The 24,825-nt window shown below is 38.1% G+C and overlaps 3 protein-coding genes and 1 long non-coding RNA gene across 7 annotated transcripts; 2 read left to right on the top strand and 2 right to left on the bottom strand.

The window, feature by feature from the left end:
* Positions 1-1,109: 1,109 nt before the first annotated feature.
* On the bottom strand, positions 1,110-3,879 carry LOC103990416 (cell number regulator 6). Its single transcript, XM_009409543.3, has 4 exons — positions 3,435-3,879; positions 3,240-3,354; positions 1,647-1,912; positions 1,110-1,490 (listed from the first exon to the last, which is right to left on the bottom strand). Exons 1-4 carry the CDS (start codon positions 3,546-3,548, stop codon positions 1,269-1,271), a joined length of 717 nt encoding a protein of 238 aa, XP_009407818.1. The 5' UTR covers positions 3,549-3,879; the 3' UTR covers positions 1,110-1,268.
* A 351-nt stretch (positions 3,880-4,230) lies between these two features.
* LOC135678413 (coatomer subunit alpha-3-like) lies at positions 4,231-13,492 on the top strand. 2 transcript variants are annotated; one of them, XR_010514940.1, is made up of 6 exons: positions 4,231-4,373; positions 4,493-4,717; positions 5,080-5,571; positions 5,867-8,824; positions 12,272-12,608; positions 13,185-13,492. XR_010514940.1 is itself a non-coding variant. In XM_065191204.1 (5 exons), the coding sequence occupies exons 2-4, from the start codon at positions 4,510-4,512 to the stop codon at positions 8,812-8,814; spliced, it is 3,648 nt and encodes a 1,215-aa protein (XP_065047276.1). In that variant the 5' UTR covers positions 4,231-4,373; positions 4,493-4,509; the 3' UTR covers positions 8,815-8,824; positions 12,272-12,793. The 2 variants fall into 2 exon arrangements, 1 of the variants encoding a protein (XP_065047276.1); XM_065191204.1 differs by lacking the exon at positions 13,185-13,492 and having other exon boundaries at positions 12,272-12,793.
* Positions 13,493-13,841: 349 nt separating this feature from the next.
* On the bottom strand, positions 13,842-16,699 carry LOC135678414 (uncharacterized). The gene is made up of 2 exons (XR_010514941.1): positions 16,559-16,699; positions 13,842-16,425 (listed from the first exon to the last, which is right to left on the bottom strand). It is a non-coding gene; the product is annotated as an uncharacterized LOC135678414 (long non-coding RNA).
* Positions 16,700-17,256: 557 nt separating this feature from the next.
* On the top strand, positions 17,257-23,137 carry LOC103990413 (formyltetrahydrofolate deformylase 1, mitochondrial). Of its 3 annotated transcripts, none has more exons than XM_009409538.3 (8): positions 17,257-17,413; positions 17,484-17,596; positions 19,503-19,653; positions 19,900-19,973; positions 20,055-20,214; positions 20,678-20,776; positions 20,876-20,962; positions 22,862-23,137. In XM_009409538.3, exons 1-8 carry the CDS (start codon positions 17,336-17,338, stop codon positions 23,006-23,008), a joined length of 909 nt encoding a protein of 302 aa, XP_009407813.2. In that variant the 5' UTR covers positions 17,257-17,335; the 3' UTR covers positions 23,009-23,137. The 3 variants fall into 3 exon arrangements, with proteins under 3 accessions (XP_009407813.2, XP_065047277.1, XP_009407816.2); XM_065191205.1 differs by having other exon boundaries at positions 19,936-19,973; XM_009409541.3 differs by having other exon boundaries at positions 17,484-17,575.
* Positions 23,138-24,825: the final 1,688 nt, after the last annotated feature.

Here is a 24,825-nt window from a genome sequence, read left to right on the forward strand (position 1 = left end):
AATGAAATGTGAGGTGACAGCCAGGGCGACAGCTTCAAGCACAAGCTCTTGACAAAGTTCTGCCATCATTTGCCTTGGTCTTGTTTTGGTATGTTGATCTGCATCCACTGTCACTCATTTGTTAGGTTGCAGTCTGTTCCCGGTGTGCTTCCACGAGAAGTTTTGTCCTACAAGTAATTCAAATAGTCAATGTGCTGTATGCTTCAGTTCCAATGCATTGAAATGCATAAAAATGGCAAAGAACGACCATTTTTCTAGTAGATCAAGTTCACATCCGATTCATCATATGTTTTGTTTTCAGAGGAGCTAAAGTATCACATAGAATCATTAAATTATTGGAGTAGTAAGTTAAACTTCCTCCAGTCTTTTCTTAAATTTAGCTTCAATATGTAATAATATTGCCTTGGTTGTTACAAATTTATGATGGATCTATCACCCACTGTCAATTGATTCCTTCTAAATGAACTAGAAAACTATGTGCTACCAAAAACTAAATTGCCAAGTAAATGTCACAAATGAACTTATCAGTATCAAGCAATTATGGTGATGACAGAAGCATGTACCAGGCTTTTACTGAAGCAACATTATATTCCACATGATGCATTACATTGTGATCCAAGGTAAAAGTATATAAACTACCATGTGTTTTCACAGGAAAAATAATGGAGATGAAGAAAAGATAGAGTACACCTTCACCTAATTCATTTATGCTCACAAACGATTAATCAACTATAGATAGCACATGATTAAACTTCTAATCAATTTAATAGAAATATACCGTCTGAGCATGGTGATTGATGCTTCTGCTGTGCCACTACAACAGGACCAGGACTTCAGTAGCATCTCTCTCCATATCTGACTTGGAAGTAGCTGTTCCCACGAACTTTGCATTGATCTGAACTGCTGTTGTTGGAACATCTTCAATTAAAGGTGCAGAATTTAGAAGCATTGAAATGGCTTCGACAACCAAATTACAGAGGATCACGGTAAATAGTCCATGAAGATGTAGAGGTCCACGAACAATTGCCAAAATGGTTTTAGAAAAAACAAAAAAAATCACGGAACAACACTTGAAAAACCATCTGCTAGCATCAAAATAGCAACACAAGTAAACAAAAATGAACTCTTCTTGGGTGCTGAAAAGATTGGAAATATTCCTTGACATGTCTTAGTTCAACAACAAAGAATTGTATAAAGAAGATTGATCTTTCAGTTTTCTTTCTTGTGCCTCACATTCTTAAAAACATCTATGCTGAAAACCAACTAAACTATAATGCTTGTGTCTTCAATTCAGCAAGCTGGCTCTGTTGTGGACCAGCCTCAGAGTCCGCTGAATTATGACTGCTCATTTCCTGCACAGGTGGTGCGTTGACAACAGTCACTGGCATGAGATGATTATCAGATAACCGACCCTTCATTTCCCGGTGCTCCTGACAGATAGCACACCAGTGCATGCAGCAATGGACCATGCAAGGGTCACATGGAGAGTTCTGCAAATACAATAAGTGAACAGTCATTACAGTAACCAAGATCATGAAGTGAAAGCTACAGACAAGCAGAGAAGGGACCAACTGCTGCTAGGAACAAAAAAATTACGTAGGCAAATAGCACAATCAATTCATAGAAAATAGAAGATAAAAATCCACCTTGAGATGATACTTCTTTTGTAGTGATTGCCTAAATATACCGGTGTAGATACCACACATCCACCAAGTAAAGACTAATCCTTCTCCAATCAAAACTGATGTTTCTGGGTCAATACCATGGAAAACTGCTGTAGCAACTGCAAGTGCAATACCACCTTCGACACAGAGAGCATGGCACATACAGGGAGTTGTCCATGGTGTATCATCTCTAAGCCTCTCCACATTGCGCCCAAACAACACACAGGGACAGAACAGACCAGTCCGACCTATCATCCAAAAAGGTTGCCAGTTAAATTATTAGACACTACCAATAGTAGGTAAAACTAAACAATCAGTGATTAACACATTATTTTTAATTTCTTGAAAAGAATATGGCATGCTTCATATGTCAGACTAGAGCAAGAAGTGGTCTTTGGAAAAGCTGACGACAAAGTACAAACCAACATTTACTATACATCTCCTCAACAACAAACTAGAATATAAATCTATGTGGATTATCCGTTCAGATTTTTTTTTTTGTGTTTTTATTTCCTCATAAATTTTATTATACGTTCTTTTTTGGTTTCCATTACTTGAGCAAACGGAATTGTCTGAGGTGACTATGTCATGATCATGAATTTAATACGGCCTTCAAGGAAAAAGAACAATACAAGGAAGTAGCTGTAGCAAAGAAGTTAGATGGTAAGAGATAAAGCTAATAAATTTAAGCAATTATGGTATCTTAAATTCCTGGACACTCAGAACTGTGTGGAAGTTAAGCTTCTAGTGAATAATTTAAATCAAGTAAGAAAGAAATGACAAAAAAAAAGAACAGTTTTCATCAATTTACATAACAAACACAATCTCCATCCTATCATCCTGAAATTGTTTCAAAAGGAAAATAACTGCTTAATGCAACTTTCACTGGTTCTGATTTTTTAGTGTCATTTTGCCATTAAGTTTACTAATCATTTCAAATCGTCAGTTCACTGAACTCATAATGTCCTGATCAGTTTTTATTTTAAATGAAACAAAGGTTTGAAATTTTATCCAGACTGGTATGTACCGGGTGCTATTTACTAGTCAGGAACTAGCATGCAATTGGTTACCAAGCACTAACCCTCTTGAATTGGGTATATCATTTGGTTCAGACTCCTTGCTCAGACACCTATTTCAGTTTTTATTTCTTTTTTATCTACGGTTAAAGCACCCTTTTCTTGATCTTTTCACTTTCTCTCTAGCACTCACCTCCCTCATGTCACCGCTAATGTCGGCTGACCTGCCCACTACCCCTGGCCAGACCGGTATTGGTCTGGCACCCGAGATTCATTCAAGATGCTATCCATCAGGAACTTGTTGAGTTATTAACTCAACTATACAATTTATGCTTGATATTCTGTCGAGCAGCTGAACCATCAGAAGTGTCTAGTCAAATAGAAATGAGAAATTGAACTAGTGATGTTGAAATATGCCAAAAAGAAGAATAAGATAGAGAAAGTTACCAACAAACTGAAATGGAATCATCATTTTATAATTTCAAAAGCATCAAGATGTTTTATATAAATACAGCTTCCACTTTTCAGTATGGAACATAAGCGAAGAGACAGATCTTACAGCTCTCAGGATCCTCAGCACATCCACAGATCCCGGTGGTCCAAGCTTCATCAGCAGGGGGTTCATAGCTTTCCGGCAGGGGTTGCCCGCACTCGGCACATCTGTGAACCCCCAACTGGTACAACACAAATAACAGAAATCTTACCAATTCGAGTCGAATTCAACAATCGATAAGAATCCAATAAGAACCCTAACCTGAGGAACGCGAACCGGCTGATTGAGCTCCCCAGGACGGATCTCCTCCAAAGGCACATCCTGATCCTTGGTGAGCTTCACATACCTGGACGGGACCGTCACGTCGGACATCATCGCGGATCCAGCAGCGACCAAAACACGACCAATCCGAAGAAGAAAGAACGGAAAAGAATCACCAAATCCCGACAAATCAAGGTCGCATTAGATGTAGAGTCCTGAAATCAGATCTCCCAGGACCGACGAGCGCCGATCCCAACGGAGATCAGATCTGAAAACGGGGAGGCCTTTGGTTTCACCGACGACGAGGGTCGGATTGGGTGAGACGATACGTGCGTTGAAATGGACTGAGACGGTAACCGACGACGGCGTCGTTTGTGGTTTCTTTAAGGCGGGTGCGTAAGACATGGATCACGCGGAAAGTGTCTGAGGTTTTGGTCAACCCGTGGCGTTCGGTTGTGTTTAGTTGAGACGCATACAAAGACTTGAGACGAGTCGGTTAGTGCATCACATTTAATATAATAAAAAATGTTTTTTAAAATAGAATCATTTTTACCTGTAAAAGAAAAATAGAATGCACGTTATTTTAGAAAAAAATAGAATCATGGATTTATTGGTCAAACTAGTTGGACCTCAGTCTGAATAAAATACCAAATTAATTTCTTTTTTGATATATATATATATATATATATATATTTATTTATTTATTAACCGAAGAAATATATGTTGTTAAAACTTGTAAGAATCAATATGCTATATTTAAACTTGGAAAGGATATATTTGCAAAGCCGACGGAGAGAGAAAAAGTGATGAAGTGATGTAACGGAGAAAGTAGAGATATTCCTCCCCGTTCATTCTCTCTTCTCCCTTCCTCTCTCGGCGCGGCGGGGATATCCGCTTCTATCGATCTAATTTCTCGAGATCCAGATCTGAGACCCTCAGGTTGGAAATCCCCTCGCTAGATCTGGGCTGCGATCCCTGCCCTAGCCCTAATTTCCGCTGATTTGCCTCTACGTTGCACTCTGATTTGGGTTTGTTATGCGTCGGTTTCGATCTCGCAGGCGGGCGCGTGGCAGCGATGCTGACCAAGTTCGAGACGAAGAGCAACCGGGTGAAGGGGCTGAGCTTCCACAGCAAGCGGCCCTGGATCCTTGCCAGCCTCCACAGCGGCGTTATCCAGCTATGGGACTACCGGATGGGCACACTCATCGACCGTTTCGATGAGCATGATGGCCCCGTCCGAGGCGTCCACTTTCACAAGTCCCAGCCTCTTTTCGTCTCTGGAGGTGATCGCTGTCCCGTCCTTAATGCTCAGTCTTCGTTTGATCTTAATTTGTTTGAGTTGCATCATGTGTCATTCATGGCATTAGATCTCTTTCGTGCTGGAAAAATTGCAAGTTGAATTTGCTTTTGGTAACCGGATCTCGTTGATTGCTTGAATTTGCTAATCGTTTCGTGCTGTTGATTTAATATTTGTAACCTTGTGCCCCTTTAAGATTGGAATCCGATCTTTGTTTGCCTTTGATTTTAGGTTTAATATCTTGAGGTTGTCATGGATGTCTTTCTTGGGATCTCTTCCTTTAACTTATAGTTCAGAGAGCGCAGTTTGTTTATTTGTTTCTTTCTGATGGCAATGTTGTATTTGCAGGAGATGACTATAAGATTAAGGTCTGGAATTATAAGACACACCGGTGCCTGTTCACCCTTCTTGGGCATCTTGATTACATCCGCACTGTTCAGTTCCACGATGAGCACCCATGGATCGTTAGTGCAAGTGATGATCAAACTATTAGGATTTGGAACTGGCAATCTCGAAACTGCATTTCGGTGTTGACCGGGCACAACCACTATGTCATGTGCGCCTCATTCCATCCGAAGGAGGACCTGATTGTGTCTGCATCTTTGGATCAGACGGTCCGTGTTTGGGATATTAGTTCACTGAGGAAAAAGGTTTCCCCAGCTGATGATATCCTGCGTCTGGGACAGATGAATGCAGATCTGTTTGGAGGTGTTGATGCTGTTGTCAAATATGTCTTGGAAGGCCACGATCGTGGAGTCAACTGGGCATCTTTCCATCCTACCTTGCCGCTTATCGTCTCTGGTGCAGATGATCGGCAAGTGAAACTGTGGAGAATGAATGGTAACTTGAAAAACATCTTTCATTTGGCATCATTATGTTATTATTTAGAATATTAAAATTGCTATTTCCTTTGATCTCGAGAAAAACAAAATCCTAGAGATACAATTCGTAGAATCTGATCTAATATTACTTTCTTATGCTTTTGTGTTGTATCATCTTGATATGAGGAGTACAGGAGTACTTTAGTCGATTTATTTCCTTATCAACTCATGTGTGAAATAAGGAAGATGTTGATATAATTTATTAAAAAGCATAAATGAAATTGTGTCTGCTAATGCGTGTCATATTGGAACAGATTCAAAGGCTTGGGAGGTGGACACACTGAGAGGCCATATGAATAATGTCTCTAGTGTCATGTTCCATGCAAAGCAGGACATCATTGTATCTAACTCAGAAGACAAAAGCATTCGCATTTGGGATGCGACAAAGCGAACGGGTATTCAAACATTTCGTCGTGAACATGACCGTTTCTGGATTCTCGCTGCACATCCAGAAATGAATCTTCTTGCAGCTGGCCATGATAGTGGCATGATTGTTTTCAAATTGGAGAGGGAACGACCTGCTTTCTCAGTCAGCGGAGATGCCCTATACTATGTAAAAGATCGTTTCTTGCGATTCTATGAGTTCTCGACCCAGAAAGATACTCAGGTGGTTCCTATAAGGAGACCTGGTTCTGTCAGCTTGAATCAGGGACCCAGAACACTGTCTTTTAGCTCCACAGAGAATGCTGTCTTGATCTGTTCTGATGTCGATGGGGGGTCTTACGAGCTTTATATCGTTCCTAAGGACACTGCTGGAAGGGGTGACTATATGCAAGATGCAAAGAAGGGAGCTGGAGCATCAGCTGTTTTTGTAGCTCGTAATAGATTTGCTGTTCTCGACAAGACTAGCAATCAGGCCATAGTTAAGAACCTTAAAAATGAGATTGTGAAGAAGTGCCCTCTCCCAAGTGGTACAGATTCAATATTTTACGCAGGCACTGGTAACTTGTTGTGCAGGGCTGAGGACAAGGTGGCTATTTTTGATCTCCAACAGAGGATTGTTCTTGGAGAACTTCAAATTCCACCTGTTAAATACGTTGTTTGGTCAAGTGACATGGAATCTATTGCTTTGCTGGGTAAACATGCTATAGTAATTGCTAATAAGAAACTTGTACACCGTTGTACATTGCATGAGACTATCCGTGTGAAAAGTGGTGCCTGGGATGACAATGGTGTCTTCATCTATACAACGTTAAATCATATCAAGTATTGCCTTCCTAATGGGGACAGTGGAATTATAAAGACACTTGATGTTCCTATTTACATAACCAGGGTTTCTGGAAGAACTATCTATTGCTTGGATCGTGATGGGAAGAACTGTGTGATATCAATTGATTCAACAGAGTATATCTTCAAGCTCTCTCTGTTTCGGAAAAGATATGATCATGTAATGAGTATGATCAGGAACTCTCAGCTATGCGGACAAGCTGTCATTGCATACCTACAACAGAAAGGTTTTCCTGAAGTAGCACTCCATTTCGTGAAAGATGAAAAGACTAGATTCAACCTGGCTCTTGAGAGTGGTAACATCGAAATAGCTGTTGCTTCAGCAAATGTGATTGATGATAAGGACCATTGGTATCGGTTGGGTGTTGAGGCACTTCGGCAAGGAAACACAAGTATTGTGGAATATGCATATCAGAGGACAAAGAACTTTGAGAGGCTATCTTTCCTTTATCTTGTTACTGGTAACAAGGAGAAGCTGTCCAAAATGCTCAAAATATCTGAATTGAAGAATGATATCATGGGCCAGTTTCATAATGCCATGTATCTTGGTGACATTCAGGAACGTGTCAAGATTTTGGAAAATGCTGGTCATCTGCCTCTTGCATATGTTACAGCTGTCACTCATGGATTAAAGGAAGTTGCTGACAGGCTCACTTCTGAATTGGGAGAAAATATTCCCTCTTTACCCAAAGGAAAAGTGTGTTCTCTTCTGATGCCGCCGGCATCACTCGTGTGCCGTGGGGATTGGCCTTTACTAAAGGTAATGAGAGGTATTTTTGACAATGGGCTAGACGTTGGGAGGGCAGGAAATGAGGAAGAGGAGGAAGCTACTGGTGCTGAATGGGGTGATGAGGAATTGGACATTGTTGAAATGGAGGGCATGCTGCAAAATGCTGATATAGTAGCAGAACTTGAAGATGGGGTAGTAAATGAAGATAGTGAGGAGGGTGGATGGGACCTTGAGGATTTGGAATTACCACCAGATGCAGATACACCAAAAGCTGCTGGAAATGTTCGCACTTCATTATTTGTTGCTCCTACACCTGGCATGCCTGTTAGCCAAATCTGGATTCAGAAGTCTTCCCTTGCAGGAGAGCATGTGGCAGCTGGGAATTTTGACACTGCCATGCGCTTGCTTAGACGACAGTTGGGTATAAAGAACTTTGCTCCTATGAAGCCATTGTTCATGGATCTTCTTGTGGGAAGTCATACCTATATGCATGCCTTTGCCTCAGCCCCAGCTATATCAATTTCTGTTGAGAAAGGTTGGAGTGAGGCTTCCAGTCCTAATGTTAGGGCCCCTCCAGCACTTGTATTCAACTTTTCACAGATGGATGAGAAGCTCAAGGCAGCTTATCGAGCCACAACAGAGGGAAAGTTTCCAGAAGCTTTACGCCAGTTTCTCAACATCTTGCATACCATCCCACTTATCGTAGTAGACTCAAGGAGGGAAGTTGATGAAGTGAAGGAGCTGATTGAGATAGCTAGAGAGTATGTTCTGGGCTTGAAAATGGAGGTCAAAAGAAAGGAAATCAAGGACAATGCAGTTCGACAGCAGGAGCTGGCAGCCTATTTCACCAACTGTAAGCTTCAGAATATCCATATGAGGCTTGTCCTCATTAATGCTATGACTATCTGCTATAAGGGAGGGAACTATGCAACAGCAGCAAATTTTGCCAGGATGCTTCTGGAGAATAGCCCCACTGAAATCCAAGCAAAGAAGGCTAGGCAGGTGCTGCAACATGCTGGTGATAAACAGGATGCTAACCAGCTCAATTATGATTACAGGAATCCTTTTGTAGTTTGTGGGACAACTTATGTTCCAATCTATCGTGGGCAGAAGGATGTTTCCTGCCCTTATTGTGGGAATCGGTTTGTGCCAGCCATTGAGGGGCAGCTTTGTTCTGTTTGTGAGCTTGCAATGGTGGGTGCAGATGCCTCAGGTCTACGTTGCTCTCCTACTCAAGCAAAATAATTGGAAACAGGTACTTTGTTACATCCAGCATGTCCTTTTCTGCATTTTGCTTGAGTCTATCATGTTTTCTCTTGCTTAGTATGCACTGAATGAATGAAAGTTAAAGCAAATAATATGGTTGTTGCTTTTGAGCATTTAACTCAGCTCTTTTGGCCATTAGGTGGATTTATAGTGTATGGCTTTGAATTTTTCTTGCATATTGTTTTGAGAAAAAGGAGGAGGTCCTTTTGTTCCAGAGATGTGATATTGGTTCATTTGCTTATGTACTTGGTTAAGGGTGCATATGGTTCTTTTGGAGTTGGTCATTTTTATATGTCAAGTCTTTATTTGACTTTATTGTATATCTATTTTTTTTGTATTCCTATTATCGGATCTCAAAATATTTTGCTTTTGATGTTTCCCATGGCCCAAAACGTTTACTTTGTTTTTTTCCTCCACTTATTTGAATATAATTTGTTAGACCTTTTTCTAATTTGGACCTTTTCTTATAACATGGGCTGGTACAAACTCTCGTTTGAAGTTTCATTGTTATGTATGAGGCACCAAACTTATGTTTATGCTCAACTCAAGAACCAACTCGAGCCTTGTCTCTATTATTTACCTTGGTATCTGAGCCAAGTTGCTCTGTGATGGTACCGGTTGGTACCATCAAGAGAGAGAGAGAGAGAGAGAGAGAGAGAGAGAGAGCATGGAGGACTCATATCTGTTGGAGGAGATGGTGGAAACATAGCTGGGATGAGGAGGTGGAAGATGAGGTTTTTTTTTTCGGGTGGTGGTGGTGGTGGGGAGAGCATAATAAAAAAAGAGGAAGAGAGAAGAAGAAAAAAAACAAAAGACTCATGACAGTTGTCAAAAACAAAAAAAGAAACAACCTTCCTTTTGGTACAGTTTGGTACTAATCTATTTTACCACCTTGTAAGGTCTGTATAGCGAACATATAGGATGGTTTAGCTAATGATGGATTAAACCAGATGAAATCGCTTGATCTGTTTATTGGTTAGTTGTTAGATTCATAAATATTGACATGTACTAGTCAGTACGGACAATATTTTGATCTATGTTTAAAGTATTGACATGGATTGAGTTACCAAGACATAGAATAATATGATTACTTCTGTGGAAATTTTGTCTTGCGTGCTTAGATGAATATTAGAGTATGCTCAAAGAAGATTTGGTAGGAGTGATATAAAAGGTTATGATGATGCTTGGTTTATCTGATGAGATTTCTCTCAATATAATTCAATCACGGAAAGAATTCATGTGTCTTGAGTAACTGGGACAAGCAAGTTGATTTTAGAACTCATGAGCCTGTTCTAGTGAGGTCCTAGAAACTGTTGAGATTTTCCTTGCAAGGATTGGATATTTGTGCCCTTCACTGATGATGCAACCTGGGTTTAGCTTGAGTTTAATTAGTTTCTAGATCGAGTCAAATGTGTTTTCTTGTTATGTTGTTTTGTAACTTGGTTTAATCTTTTAGGTGAGTAATACTGAATGTTGTTTATATATGTTATTCAATTTAATAAGGTTAGGTTATGTAAGTAATTTTGGTTGATTTCAAGTTGTTTAAGTCAATTTAGTGTTTTACTTAAATTGTCTTTGATTGTGCTAGTTGAGGTATGGCAGGAGTTGATTCTTGTGTCAAGTGTTAGCAAGAATCAGCCTATTTGGGTATCTTCAAGTTGTTAGATGGGAAAGAATCACTTGTTAAAGTAAGTTCCAACCAATATTGGAAATATGTATGATTCATCCTGAAGAGATGCATGGCAGATGTTCTAGGGAATGCATGGAAAACTTTTTTATCTTTGGGAAAGACCTTTTAAGTGGTTTTATGTCAACACATAAATACTAAAATGTCCTTATCTGAAAACAGTGATTGTGTGATTTTGATTGCATGATTTTATTTTATGAATGATTCAGGGTTTTCTTCAAGGTAAATGTGCATAGTATGTTTTTCTTTTCGCTCTTGTTGGTTTCTTCTGGCTTCTGATCTTCCTCCTGCAATGATTTCCCTACTGTCTTCTCCTTTATTTGCCACACTATGCTACTTGCATACTACAAATCCCAAAAATGTTGAAAATAAGACGATGCCCTGAGTGAACCAATAGTTGTATGAGTCAGGATTCTCTACATATATCAACTGAATGCTAGAATAAAGACATGTATAACTTTTGAATCTATTTTACCGAGGTAATGCTGCATAATAAGGTTGATGATTATTGGTTGGAAATCTTTGGGTAGCTGTATTTTGTTTCATAGTTTTAAGTTCAAAAGGCTAGTGTTTCGATGAAAGAATCAATTCAGTTATCTTTTACGACATCAACTTAAAATGATTATCTTCATGACTACAAGATAGTAGGCAAGCATACCTCGAGATTGTCAATTCTACAGTCATGATTAGAAAAAAGAAAATTCCATTAACTTATACGACATTAACTTAAAACAGTTCACCATATTTTGTGCCACAGTAGGATTGTACAGCAGCAATAAGCCAATAACACCGTATATCACAAGGATTAAAATTTCCACGATATAGTATTGAACAAATTTAAGGATGCAAGAACTCAATTGCATGCATACTTAAGAGATTGCACACACACATGACAGAAGGGCAAAATCATTTGTAAAACTAAAATTAGATAAAGAGTTTGGGAAAGTTAATGTTAGTCTGATCGGTAGACTATATCAGATCTCTTTTCTTGCTTCTGAGGAAACCTCCCAGTAGCTTTACTTTTGGTGAGATTTTTTACAATTCCGATTGTAAAAGATGCAATGTATGCATTAAAAACATCTTCCAGTTAAATGAAAACTTTTCAAACCCAATCATATATTCATGTCTCTAGTCTACTACCATGTATGGTTTGACCTTCCATGTAGCATCTTGGTACCAGTCAGTATTTTTTTAACTAATATGATTATAACAAAGATTAACTAATATATATATATATATATATATATATATATATATATATATATATATATATGCAGTGCTTCACACCCACTGTCCAACACCCCTTGTATTTTGATGACATATTAGATGAGGACACTATATATATCTTTCAGTCACAATTGATAATATGGTGCTACCGAGGTAATTTGACCACAAGAAAGTGGTTGAAGTTGATATGCTCATTTGACCACATCCAATGGGCGAGTCTTTGACAATGTGTTCGTCAAAGTGCGTGTAAAAAATCATTGCTCTGGCTGTCGAACATATATTGAGATAAAGGGTGTGATTTGTTCATCCTACATTTCTAATTGTCCTGGGTGTCTCCTCCACACTATATCTTGGAATTCAACATGTTGAAGGACTTGTCCCTTTGAAGGGCCTTGGCCAGTAACTACAGCGGCTGCTTTACCGCTCTTGATGTATGCATTTTGCTTATGACTGATCAACATGATAAACATGTGAAGCTTGTTTTGATGTGTCTGCTTGATTTTTTCTTTATATGTGCTTCAGGTATAACTACCAGCTGTGACTTTCACATCCGTCCATTATTGAATCGATACTCATTGGTCAGAGGCGCATCCTGGCTTCCATTTAGTTTCTCTAGCCATAGGTCTTGCTTAAAGAGTGTCTGCCGTTTCAGCCATGAGCATCTATAGCTTCGGCATTTTACTTTGGTTACAGCAAAAGTTGGATTCTTTTTCATTGAGGCACTGGAGCTGGCGTTTTTTCCCCTGAGCGTAAAGTTTGGAGCCGCATTGGCATTTGCTTCGAACGTCATTGATCAACTGTTGGGTGCATGGGAGAGTCTTCTAGCTGCCATCTTCAAAAATCCGGTCACATATTCGGGGTAAGTTGTGCCCTGGCAACACCTTTTTGCTTCTTTTTCTCTTTCTTTGTTATTTTGAAAGAGGACTCCCAGTTATTGATCCTTGTTATTGTCCATGAGATAATGGTGGTTGTTGGCACAGTATCTCAATCTTGAGAATATTTTTTGATAAGAATATTTAGAGTACTTGATGAGTGTTTTGACCAGTTGCATCCTACACTTTTCAGGCCTGAATTACACATGTATAAGCTAATATATCAGGCTGACTACAACCAAATTCTTGGTGAATTGTACTTCTTATACAAAAATATTATCCATTTTCTTCTACTCATGGATTGAAATTGTTACACACGTAAGTATGGGTTTCGCCTGTGAATGCAGTACACGTGGAAGAAACTGTTCAGTTTTTAATGCTTAACTAATAACTAGTCTTTCTCATTTTTCCTTCTTTTTTTATACATATATCCTTGATGCTTAATCATGTGGGAAAGAGATCATTTTTCCGATTGTGCGTGTTTCTCTGTCAGGCATATATCGAATATTTTACCGAAGTTCGTTGCATGGTCCTCAGACTTCTGACAATATTATATATCTCAGCTACGAAGATTAATTGCTTGAACGCAGTCGTCATTCTTCAGCCGAGAAAAGATTGACAGCAACGTACAGACCGCTTACTGTCTGGTGGGCATTTCGTTGTTCTCTGCATCGAGTGGCCGTCAGATGGAGATGTAGCTGTGACAACAGACTCGAATTTTTTTTGGTTGAGGTAGGCGTTTTACACATCTATATCCTTTCAAATTTTGGTAATATTACATTCCCCACCCTTCCCCTCCAAATTGTATTATAACATATATATTTTCCTTCAAATATTGAAATATTCTATTTTGAATATTTAAATCCTTCAACCTTAATTCGTAATAGAGGCTAAAAATAAAGGCTCCTTAACCTTGTTGGTTGATCAAACTTGACATGTCAAAACGCTTGTAGTCTCTCGAGGAATCGATAGCAAGGGCTACTATCCGGTACAAAAGCATCCTGTAAACAACATATTAATCCTTCTCTCTTTTGCAATCAACATATAATCTTACTCTTTAATCATCATCATTGGTATTCCATACTCCTAATATAGTGTTTTGAAAGAGGACAATTACTTCCAGCTGTACGCTTTACTGTAGAACGCTTAATTATTAGACGCATGTAATTTAGTTACCGAAGTAGCACCGTAAGAGAATAATGAAAACGAACACATTCATATAAGACAAAAGATTTCTTAGAACTTCCTATATAACAAACAGTAGAATTGTATCGGTGCAGACAAGCAGACTCCAAGAATAAAAATTGACAATGCTTTACCCGGTGGGAGGATGCACAGCTCACCACACATTGGATCTTGTTCACTAGCCCTGATCCTGGGAAACACCCAGCTATTGAAATTAATTTATGATCTAAAAGTTAATTGACAGAACAACAACCTAATTTTCTTGCACATGACCAACCCAGAAGCAGTATAAATGATCAGTTGGGGACACATAAACTTCATTCAGCTAGCTAACTGTTCATCATCATCATCATCTCAGATGTAACAATAGTTGTGTAGAAGATTATCCAAGTCAAGCCTCGCAGAAGATCACCAGTGAAAGGTCTCATAGTAGACCTGTAATTCGGTGTTAATTGGTGGTTTTTTTAAACCCTGCTCCATGTTCATGCATCAGTTTCTTCTTTCTCAAAACAAGAAAAAGAAAATATTTTTAGCGTGGCTTTGAAGTTGATATTTTAACATTATGTTCTTCACTAATCCAGCTAGTCTTGATTCATTACAGCTTACCATGTCAGAACACAAGGGAGGGTGATCTAATTATTAGCTAGGTTGTCCTTTGGGTTAACTTTTCATTGATATCACTTTCAGGATTCATGAAAATAGTTGTTAGACAAATGTTAAATCACAACTAGAATCAAATTTCAGTAGCAGTTGAAATGCTGCTTTGTTTTTAAAAATGCAATGTTCTTTATCGTTTCTAGTAGCTTCAGAGAGATACTGAAATTTTGTTCATCATCTACAAATTTCACTATCTTTTCAAGTAGTTTCAGAGAGACATACTGAACTTTTGTTCATTATCTACAAATTTCACTCGTCCTGTGTATAGAATTCCCTTCTCATAATTCGTATTCTAACCAAATCTCACTCGTTCTGTACACAAAGTTGAACTCAAATGAAATTTCTCAGGCATTTTGCATGATTAATTAACATAAATAAATAAAAATTACAACAATTTTCTGTTCCAGCTTAGTAGATAAACAAGATGATGATAGTTGAAGTATTTTAACCTTTACTGAAACAGTATCATAAGTAGAAAATGTAGTAATGAAAAAAAAGGCATTGATTGGCATTAAGATAGCCAGTTTCAAATACAAAAAAGTGCTGGAAGAAAAATGCTCAAAACCAACCACCAACCGTATGAGATTAGTTAACGATGAGATGCAACTTGAAAAATCACTAGCAAGACATCGTAAACTGCTCCAAGTTTAAAATGCACATTTGGGCATTCATCAACTACTTATAGTAATGAAAAGAACAGGAATATATTGGGAAGATATTGCTCTGATGTCTATTAAGTGGCAGAGTTACATTATTGCTCAATTTTTAGAGACACATTCGTATATACAAGCCCTAACTCTCATGTGGAAACCCAAAAAAAAAAAAAGTTACAAATTCATAATGATTGACCAAAAACCAGTTAATTCAACAGAAAAGAAAATATATCATTGAGAGGGAGCAATATGGGTAGTCAAAGAAGGAAAACAAGCATACACCTATAGTGTATAATAGAAAAACAAGGACTTCACTTTTTAGTTTCAGATGCTTGAAGCTTGCTTATTACTTTCAGATAGATAAAACTTAAAAGCGAGATATTAGACTGTAAATATGAATCTGAGCAGCCAAGTATTGTTACAACAGTCAGTATCAAGCCACAGCCAGATGAAACGGGGGAAATCCCAAGAGGAACAAGCTGGTATCCGAGCCAGGTTGGATAGATGAACCTGCTTCAAAGCGACTACTGCATCTATCTAGAGCCTATCTTCCTGCCCCAGTGCTACACAAAGCATGGGCCTCGTTCTGTAAAGGGCCTTAGTCCTAGCACAACAGGAAAGAAAGAAGGTACCACGAAAACAATGTTGGCAGCTGCTGACTTGAAACGAATGGTAAGAGATGTGTGCTACGGCTAGGAATAACACAATCTCTTTTGATAGACGAAATGCTTGAATAGGTTTCTTCCCTCCCGACAGACAGAAGCAAAGGTTACTAGAGCACCATACCATTCATCTCTAGAGAAAGAGGACCTATAACCCAATGAAGCTCCTGCCCAATACATTATCAGAGCAATTCATCGACTGGCGTAGCCACACCCCGTCTGTTCCCTGTATCACCAAATTATTTTTGACTCGCGATACAGTTTATCCATTGACAACATCTAATGAACTAGTTAGTCACCTATGTCATAACAATTCTTTAATTAAGCCAGTCGAATGGGCCTCCCTCTCAAGACTTAATTTTTACTCGAATCAAAGCAATTAGCAACCAAACATTTTGACAATGACATAGTAGAGACTGGAACCAACCATACTGACAAGCAAATTTTCCAGCTAGAAATTTCTATTCTAACTAAAATCAGATACAAAGTACACAAAAACCTCTAAATACACCAACGAAAGGAAAAAACAAAAATATCGAAACATCATTAATGGTATACTCGCCAGTAATTTCCTCATTCCACTGTAACGGGATGACCATTGGCAGCAGAGAAAAGCTCCCGATGATCCCTATATCAGCCCTTTAGTCCTGTATCATCAGTTGCAATCTTAGATAAGCAAAAGACAAACAAAAAGAGAAAAAAAAAAAAAAAGACACAATCCATGCGAAATCAAGAACAGAGACAGCCAAGTTCACGAAAAGAAATCAAAACCACACCTACGTCTGTTTGGAGTAGGTCGAGGATGACGAAGGAACGCGCTTGATGCAGAACATCATGTACCCGAGCGGGAGTACCACGCCGACCATCATAATCGCCGCCCCAATCAGATACCGCAGCGGCCCCGGCGGCTCCACCTCCATCAATCTCGATCTCAATCTTCTCCTTACCTACAGAATCCCTACCTCATCAGATCAGATCCATAACGGTGCAAGTCCGGAAAACCCTGATTCAAACTTATAAACATGGATTCACCTCGAATGGTACCGTTGGATGATCGTCCCTCTCTGAGAACAATGGCGACGAGATCGGGACGAAGGTCGACTTGGAGAGACAGAAGGCGGAGATTGGATCGACGCAGAAGGTATACTCAGATCACGATCACCTGCCGGGTCATCAAATACGGCGGTTCGGCTGTGTCCAACCCTCCGGTTGAATAGATGACCATCTCAAGAATTAAATCGACGTGATACCGAACGTCCTATTTCCTACCGGTCGCCGAACCCTCACATTGGAAAAATAAGGGACCCACCTAGCGTTCCTCCGGTCCCTCACATTGGCGGCTACATCTCCGCTGTAATATTCGCATTTTCTTATTGGATCAGGAAGTGGGATCCACATTTAGGTGGGCCCCTCCATACCTCACGCGGTAGGCTTCTGTGTAACTCAATCGGGTGGGAAAAGGTTGTTTTGGAGGCAATAATCCCTTCCACACCGAACCATTTGACGCCGCAGCTACCCCGAAGAGAAGAAGAAGCGAGCGTGGTCGTCTTGGATCTGATGGCGAGGAGAGCGATCTCCACGATCACCGGAGGCGCCACCCGCTCCGTCCTCGGCATCCACGTCTTCCACTGCCCGGTGAGTGGGCTTCAATTGGAGGTCTTCTTTAATCCTTTTCTGGGTTGAGATTGGAGGTGTCGGTGGGCAGGATGTGGTGGGGATCGTCGCCAAGCTCTCGGAGTGCATTGCATCGCGGGGTGGAAACATTCGCAGCGTGGATGTCTTTGTCCCTGAGAATAGGTCGGACTTTTATTCCAGGAGGTGGGGTTTTGTCTTTGGTTTTTGGTTTGTTCTTCCTCCTGTTTCATTTGGTTCCTACATTGTTATGTGAGACTGATGCGGAAAAGTGAGGGAAACGAGAGATTCATACAAGAGAGACGAGATATAGGGGAGGAGAGCAAATCCTGTCATCCCATAGACACACAGGAATAGAGAGCTAATCCTATCATCCCATAAACTAACTACAAAAGATAACTTGAGAACTCTCATAAAACTACTCTTATAGCAAAATAAATAACGTAATCTATGCTATGCCCATATTAAGTTTTTTGGATAACTGATTAGACCCTAAGTAGACCCTAAGTAGGACCCTTGAAACCCTTTATAAATATCAATAAATTAATATGGAATAATATGAAAATATCACCAAAGAATTCCTTATTTGATGTGTAGTGTAGGTGTTTGCTCAAATTAATATTTTCATACTATTCCACATTAATTTATTGATGTGAAGTGTAGGTGTTTGCTCAAATTATATATAATGTGAAATGATTTTGGTTCTTGATTCATCCAAATCACTTCTAGCTCTATTGTAACAAAAATATTCCCCTTTATGTCGAACAGACTCATATCAATAATTATGACCTGTATACAGACAATTCCTCACTATCTTTTTAATTGATTTTACTCTCATCTTCTGGAGTGTCTAGCAAGCTTAGGCTGCTTCTATAAGGAAAACACCCACTAAGTTGACCTTGTTTGTTGATTGAGCAACATAGCTTGAATCGATAGATCCAGTTGATCTGTTGGAATGTTTTCCAAGTGCAGTTGAACTTCTACAAAAATTGTACCAAGTATCCATGAAAGTGTCCAAGTTGGCATGGTGTGATAGTTAAAGCCAAAAAACCCTGCATCTTGCCATGCCCTGGTTATGGCCAACCCCCTTTAGGCTCTTCTCTCCTCTTGTAATAAGGATGATTAGTCTAAGACAAGCTTGGCCATGAGTATGTGTTTGTAGTCAAGTTGATCAAATTGTGTCTCCGGGTTGGTCAGAGTCAAATATGAAGATCAAGCCATGGTGGCATTGTTTAAACTACTTAATAACTTAAGAAGCTCAATTTAAATCACCAAAAGTAATTCGACTATAGTGGTTGATACTGGAATATGTCTAATAAAGGCCTCAGCTGATCTGTCCCAATGAAAAATAAACTTTTCCTATTATTTTAAGATCTCTAATGTGTCTCCTATTATGATCCTGTTCTAGGAAAGAAACATATATGAATACGATATAGATTGTTGAATTTTAAAAATGGAAACTTATTTTTTTGTCTACTTGGTATCTATGAACGACAATGTGTTGCTACTTTATTTTTTTTCTTTATAGATACAAACAATGAAATCCTTAGATAAGCATGTTAGTCAACTTGGTGCAACTTTTAGATGCTTACCTTTTCTGTGATTTTTGTCTGTTTCTGCGAAGAGTGATGAACTTTCTGTGTTGAAATTATTCTGATGATGATGCCTTTTTCCTTGATGGGACTTCACCTGAATTTAGGTTGATAAAAAAAATTTTGAGCACACTTTCTGTAAATTGTTAGTGTTCTTGCCATTGTTAACTAAAAGCTGCCTTTTACATTGTGACTTTTAAGATGATCTCTTATCTGATGTTATCATGCATTTAGAAGCCATCCTAGGTCTGTAACATTATTTGTTGTTTCTGCTGTTGCTATTCCTTTTAACTAAACAGCAGAGTTCAGCACTCATGGATGTATCCTCTGTGAAGCTAACTTTTCCTAGTTGTCCTCAGTGTATTACCAAGCCAAGGTTTTAAAGAAGCAAACATTTTGAACTTGTTCATGAGTAAATGTATTTATACTATCTTGAGTTACATGCACATTACAACCAATTGAAATGATTCTAAGAATAGACGGTGGTTATCACGTGGCAGTGAATTTGTATTTGATCCTACTCATTGGCCTCGGGATGTGGTGGACAATGACTTCATCAAATTATCAAAGTTATTCAGTGCAGAAAAATCTATTGTACGAGTCCCTGATCTAGATCCTAAATATAAGATTGTGATTCTTGCTTCAAAGCAGGTTTGTTCTGCTATACTGTTGACTCTTTTTGCTTAAGCATGCATCATTACTAGTGTTTATCAATTAAGCCTCAAAATGTCTGTATTGGTTTAGTTATGGCACATTATATGCAAATATCTGTCCTTCTGGACTCAATCATATGTATTAAACTTTTAACTGTGATTTAGTTTGTAATTCATAAATAAAAAATGAACGACTATCTATTTTGCATATCCATTTTGTCAATGCAAGAATTTGTTTCTGTAGGAACATTGTTTGGTGGACTTATTATATAAATGGCAGGAGGGTAGACTACCTGTGGATATCAGCTGTGTGATAAGGTGAGACATCTTGCGACTCTTTTTTTATTCAAATAATTTCTTCTCAAGATTTAAACTGAAGCTTCCAAATATACTGAACAGCAATCATCAAAGAGCTCCAAATACACATGTTATTCGTTTTCTTGAAAGACATGGAATTCCATATCATTACTTGCCAACAAGTGTAGGAAACAAAAGAGAAGCAGAGATCCTGGAGTTGGTTGAAGATACGGATTTTCTTGTACTTGCAAGATATATGCAGGTTTGCCCTTCAATTTTGTCATTCTTCCAAACTTGTTTTTAGATCTTTAGGTCTTTTTTATTGTTATTAAGCACTTGATTGTAGAAACATGAACTTGCATTCTGCAGTTTCCTAGAACATTGGCTAATGTTGATTCAAGCTCATGAGCAATTGATTCTAGTTCCACGACTAAATAAAGGGAAAAATGTGATGTCTAAGACATGGAAAAGATTGATATTGTTGTTGTTAGCTTCTCTTTTGAGGAAGGTATTTCTCTTACATGAACAGAAAAGTGATAAGTGAACTGTGAGTAATAAATATCTTTTAAAAGGTATTTCTTAATTATGATATCTGTTATCTGAATAGATTCTTATATTTATTGACACTGTCTTCCTGCATGTGTCATCTATTTCATAAATTTTACTATGGCAACTTGAATGTCATTTGGAGTCCGAATTTCTTATTATATTATAACAACATGCAGATACTGTCTGGAAGGTTTTTGGAAAGTTATGGTAAAGATATAATTAACATCCATCATGGCCTTCTTCCATCATTTAAGGGTGGGAGTCCTTCCAAACAGGTCTTTGTTTAAATTTTTTATTTATTTGTTGGAACTATAACAACTTTCTTTGCTCATCTCTTGAATAAGAGTTAAGTCAGATCTGGTATATAAATCCAGGCTTTTGATGCTGGGGTAAAATTGATTGGTGCAACAAGTCATTTTGTAACTCAAGAGCTGGATGCTGGTCCAATTATTGAACAAATGGTGATATTCTTATGCTCAATTATTAAAGATTTTCTTTTATGCATGCCTGAATTTTGATACTTACCTTGTCAAATTATTGATCATTGATATTAGGGTAATCCATTTTATGACAATCTTGGCTTCATATTGTATGTACTTGCTTGGTTTGATATCACACTAGTGTTTGACTTTATGTCATTTACACATGGAAATTAACAAATGAAAGGTACTGTAAATTGTAAATAGAATTAAGGCTAGTGTTTTTATTCATTGCCAACCCAATCCAAATTCATACGGATTGTCTCGTAGGCAGAACCAAAATCTTGGCAAGTACGTAGCTTACAGTATAATGATCAAACTAGTGAGGACAGGCTAATAATGCCAATACCTACCATATGGTCTCGACTCATGTCCTCATCTTTCTCCCACATATGGTTTCTTAATATCCATTTTGATATTTTACTGCTGTTTTACATTTATTACTTTCCATGATATTCCAGTTATGATCAAATTCACAAAACAAATTAAGAAAATAGCATATTTGTATTAATGTATATTTTGACAACAAATTGAGAAATCTGTAAACAAAATGCAGGAACATGCACATCTGAATATATTGAATCACACACAAAATTACCCAAACTTAGGTGACCATGATAACCCTTTTTACAACATCATCTTTGTGAGAACCGAGAACCACACAGGACAAAAGAGGTTGGCATTCTTTAAGTTGTGTGGAAGACAATACTTGTTGCATTTGAATTCGAATTTTGTCACCTGCAAGTATGCTGTCTTAATGAACTAAAAAAAGTCCATGTAAAGTTTAGTTGCTAATTCAATGGTGTAATATACAAGTGAGATTACAGCATGGCTCTTCCTTGACAAAGACAACATGGCAGTATCATGTCCCATGGTTGTAAAACTGGGATCAACATAAGCATCAAAATGAACTAATAAAACCTGGAGAAATGTTTGGGCTTTTAAATTTGATACTAAACAAAGAGTCGACAGTTGTGTATCTAGGTCCTCAAAATTTTATTTTCTTGATTTAGACAATTGTACAGTCTCTGTAACAAAGACCTTTGCAAGTTATTGGATGGTTTATAGTCTAAGTTGTCATGCTTTGTGTTCTGGTGTTAACTCAAAAGATTTGAATTTTGCAGTTATTCCAGTCATCTTAGTTTCTGGTGTTAACTGCAATTGATTGTTTGTTGCTTAGAAACATATGATACCATGAACAATATAACTAAGATTCGGAAAACCGGTTGAACAGGTACATACTGACCAGTATATACCAGTCTGACCTGATTCTGGCAAATTTGTTGGGTCCAATTGAAACAGGTTTTGTATTCTTTTTCTTTTTCTGGGCAAGCCGAAACAACTGTTGCTAGTTGTTTGGTTTTGGGTTTCAACAGATGGTAAAAAATAAAATCAAAATAAAATCTGTTGACTTTTCCATCGCAACCTCTGTATTCTCTCTCTCTTTCTTTGCTCGGCTATGACCGTTGCCACAGCAACCTTCGCAATCACTATCTTGACATCCTCCTAGTCCCATTGCCACATCTGTCACCTCCTGATATTGTCATTGCTGTAGATTCCTACAGTAAGCAAAGTTGTCACCTCTGCATCCTCTCCCATTTCCTCCCGCTCTTCTTCCTCCTTGTCCTCTCCTCTTCTCTCCCTCTTATTCTTTGGTCTATGCCAATCAGGATGTTAGCATACCACATGTCGGTGTACTGATATGTACCAGAGCCAGACCAACATGGTTCTTGGATCAAAACTTGAAACCTTGACTGTAATAATAGATACATTTGATGATACTTTGCTCCTGGCTTTTGCAGCTACAGTACATTACAAAAGTCAACTGCTTCTCTCATGCTTCTGACTTCTAGTCTGAATACTTCTATAAACATGGTGCAGGTTGAGAGAGTTTCTCACAAGGATACCTTGCAAAGTTTTGTGCAGAAATCGGAGAATCTCGAAAAGCAATGTCTCCTGCAATCAATCAAATCGTATTGTGAACTTCGGGTGCTACCTTATCAAGAGAACAAGACTCTTGTATTCTGAAAAGGTCCATTTTTAAGTGTTGCAAATTTTAATTATCTCTGTCATCCAAAAATTTAGGATTATGTTATTGGCATACATTTGTTCTTATTTTCGAGGTCAATTTAAAATGCTTTACCATCTTTATCTCAATGAACGAACAGACTTGCACAACCATTAATCATACCTTGATCCTGAGGCTGAGAAGAAAGGTCAACTCACTGTACTTCCTAAACCTTTCAACCTCATTGGATCCACTTTCAATTGCCAGATACAGAAGCAAAACATCATTGATTTTGCAGCTCTAATTGTTCTAAGTGAAAATGGATGCAAATTAGATAAACGAACTGAAATGCTTCCTGCAGATCATACTTGTTTAGTAGAAAGATATTGAAGCAAATACAAGGATAATAAAAAAATATATCGAAAATAATTTAGGAATATCCTCCAATATTTTGATATCTTGTATAAGTGAAATCGATCTAAGAACTACATAGATTTGAAAGATCTCACATAACAAGATTTCTAATAGATCGAGAATTATTTCTGTAGACATATCTGGCTCCAACCGATCGAATACGAGCATGTTAGTACTGAAATTATCGATGTATAATCTTTATTGAATTGACGTTTTCATTGATGATCAGTGGACTATTGAGCTCATCTCAACTGCACGAGCAAACAGGCATCAACGCCGGCCTCGACCTTTTGTGATCACTAATGCCACTCATAACTTAGGCGCTCAGCTTTCGTGACACCCAATTAAAACTCGGATTCATTATATGTTACCTTGTCAACTACGTTTAGTATTTCGGTCTCTACATTTTAAAAAATTATATTGATATCCTTATAGTTATTAAAGTAAAATATCTAAATCTATTTATCTTGACACCATCATTTTTACTAATAGAAATACGAAAAAAAAAATAATTTTAACGTTTTAATTGATGGTGATGAACAACAGTACTGTTGAGGGTCATGTGTAACTTTTGTGGATGAGAAGAACGATGACAAGAGATGAGGGCTATGGGTGACTTTTATGGATGAGAAGAACGATGACAAGAGATGAGGGGCGTTCTGTATCTACGTCAGTGTTGACACAATTGTCGAGCAGCGAAACTAATTTTGTCAATTGATTTTTTCTTGCCGTCGTATTTTGTAAAAATTGAAACTTAGGTAAGTGTTTTATCAACATACGTAGCAAAAGAACATATCTAATTTAGCTACGTCGATGTCAATGCAGTTATCAAGCGACATCACACAACATCTACATTGACAATCCTTTCGTCACTCAGTAACTACGTCGATGCTGACGTAGATGAAGAGCGACTCTCATATCTCGTCATCGCTCTCATTGTCTAGAGCAATCACTCATGACCCCTAGTGACATCGTCCTCCGCCACCATTAACATATTTCATCAACACCAACTGGAAAGTTAAAATTATCTTTTTTGTCGTTAGGATATATGGATCTAGATGTTTCATATTATAACTATAGAAATGGTAGATGTTTCATATTATAACTATACAAATGATAATATAACTTTTTAAATATAAATATCAAGATGCTAAAGATAAACATACATAATATGTAATTAATCCTTAAAAGTCACATGAGAAATGAGATGATATATACAATTAGATAAACCATCAATCATTAGCATAGTTGGAACATTTTAGATCAAGTAATTTAGGCTCCTCGAGTTGGATCAGTTTTTTCACTGGCTGCTTGGAACATCCATTACAGTTAGTGAGAGATATTTGCGCCAAGAACAGTTAGCTCTAAACCAGTTGAAGCATGGCATCTGCAAATTAATGTAGATGAAAGAGAACGCAAAGAG

This window comes from Musa acuminata, chromosome BXJ1-7 (genome assembly GCF_036884655.1).
Source record: "Musa acuminata AAA Group cultivar baxijiao chromosome BXJ1-7, Cavendish_Baxijiao_AAA, whole genome shotgun sequence".
NCBI lineage: Eukaryota > Viridiplantae > Streptophyta > Magnoliopsida > Zingiberales > Musaceae > Musa > Musa acuminata.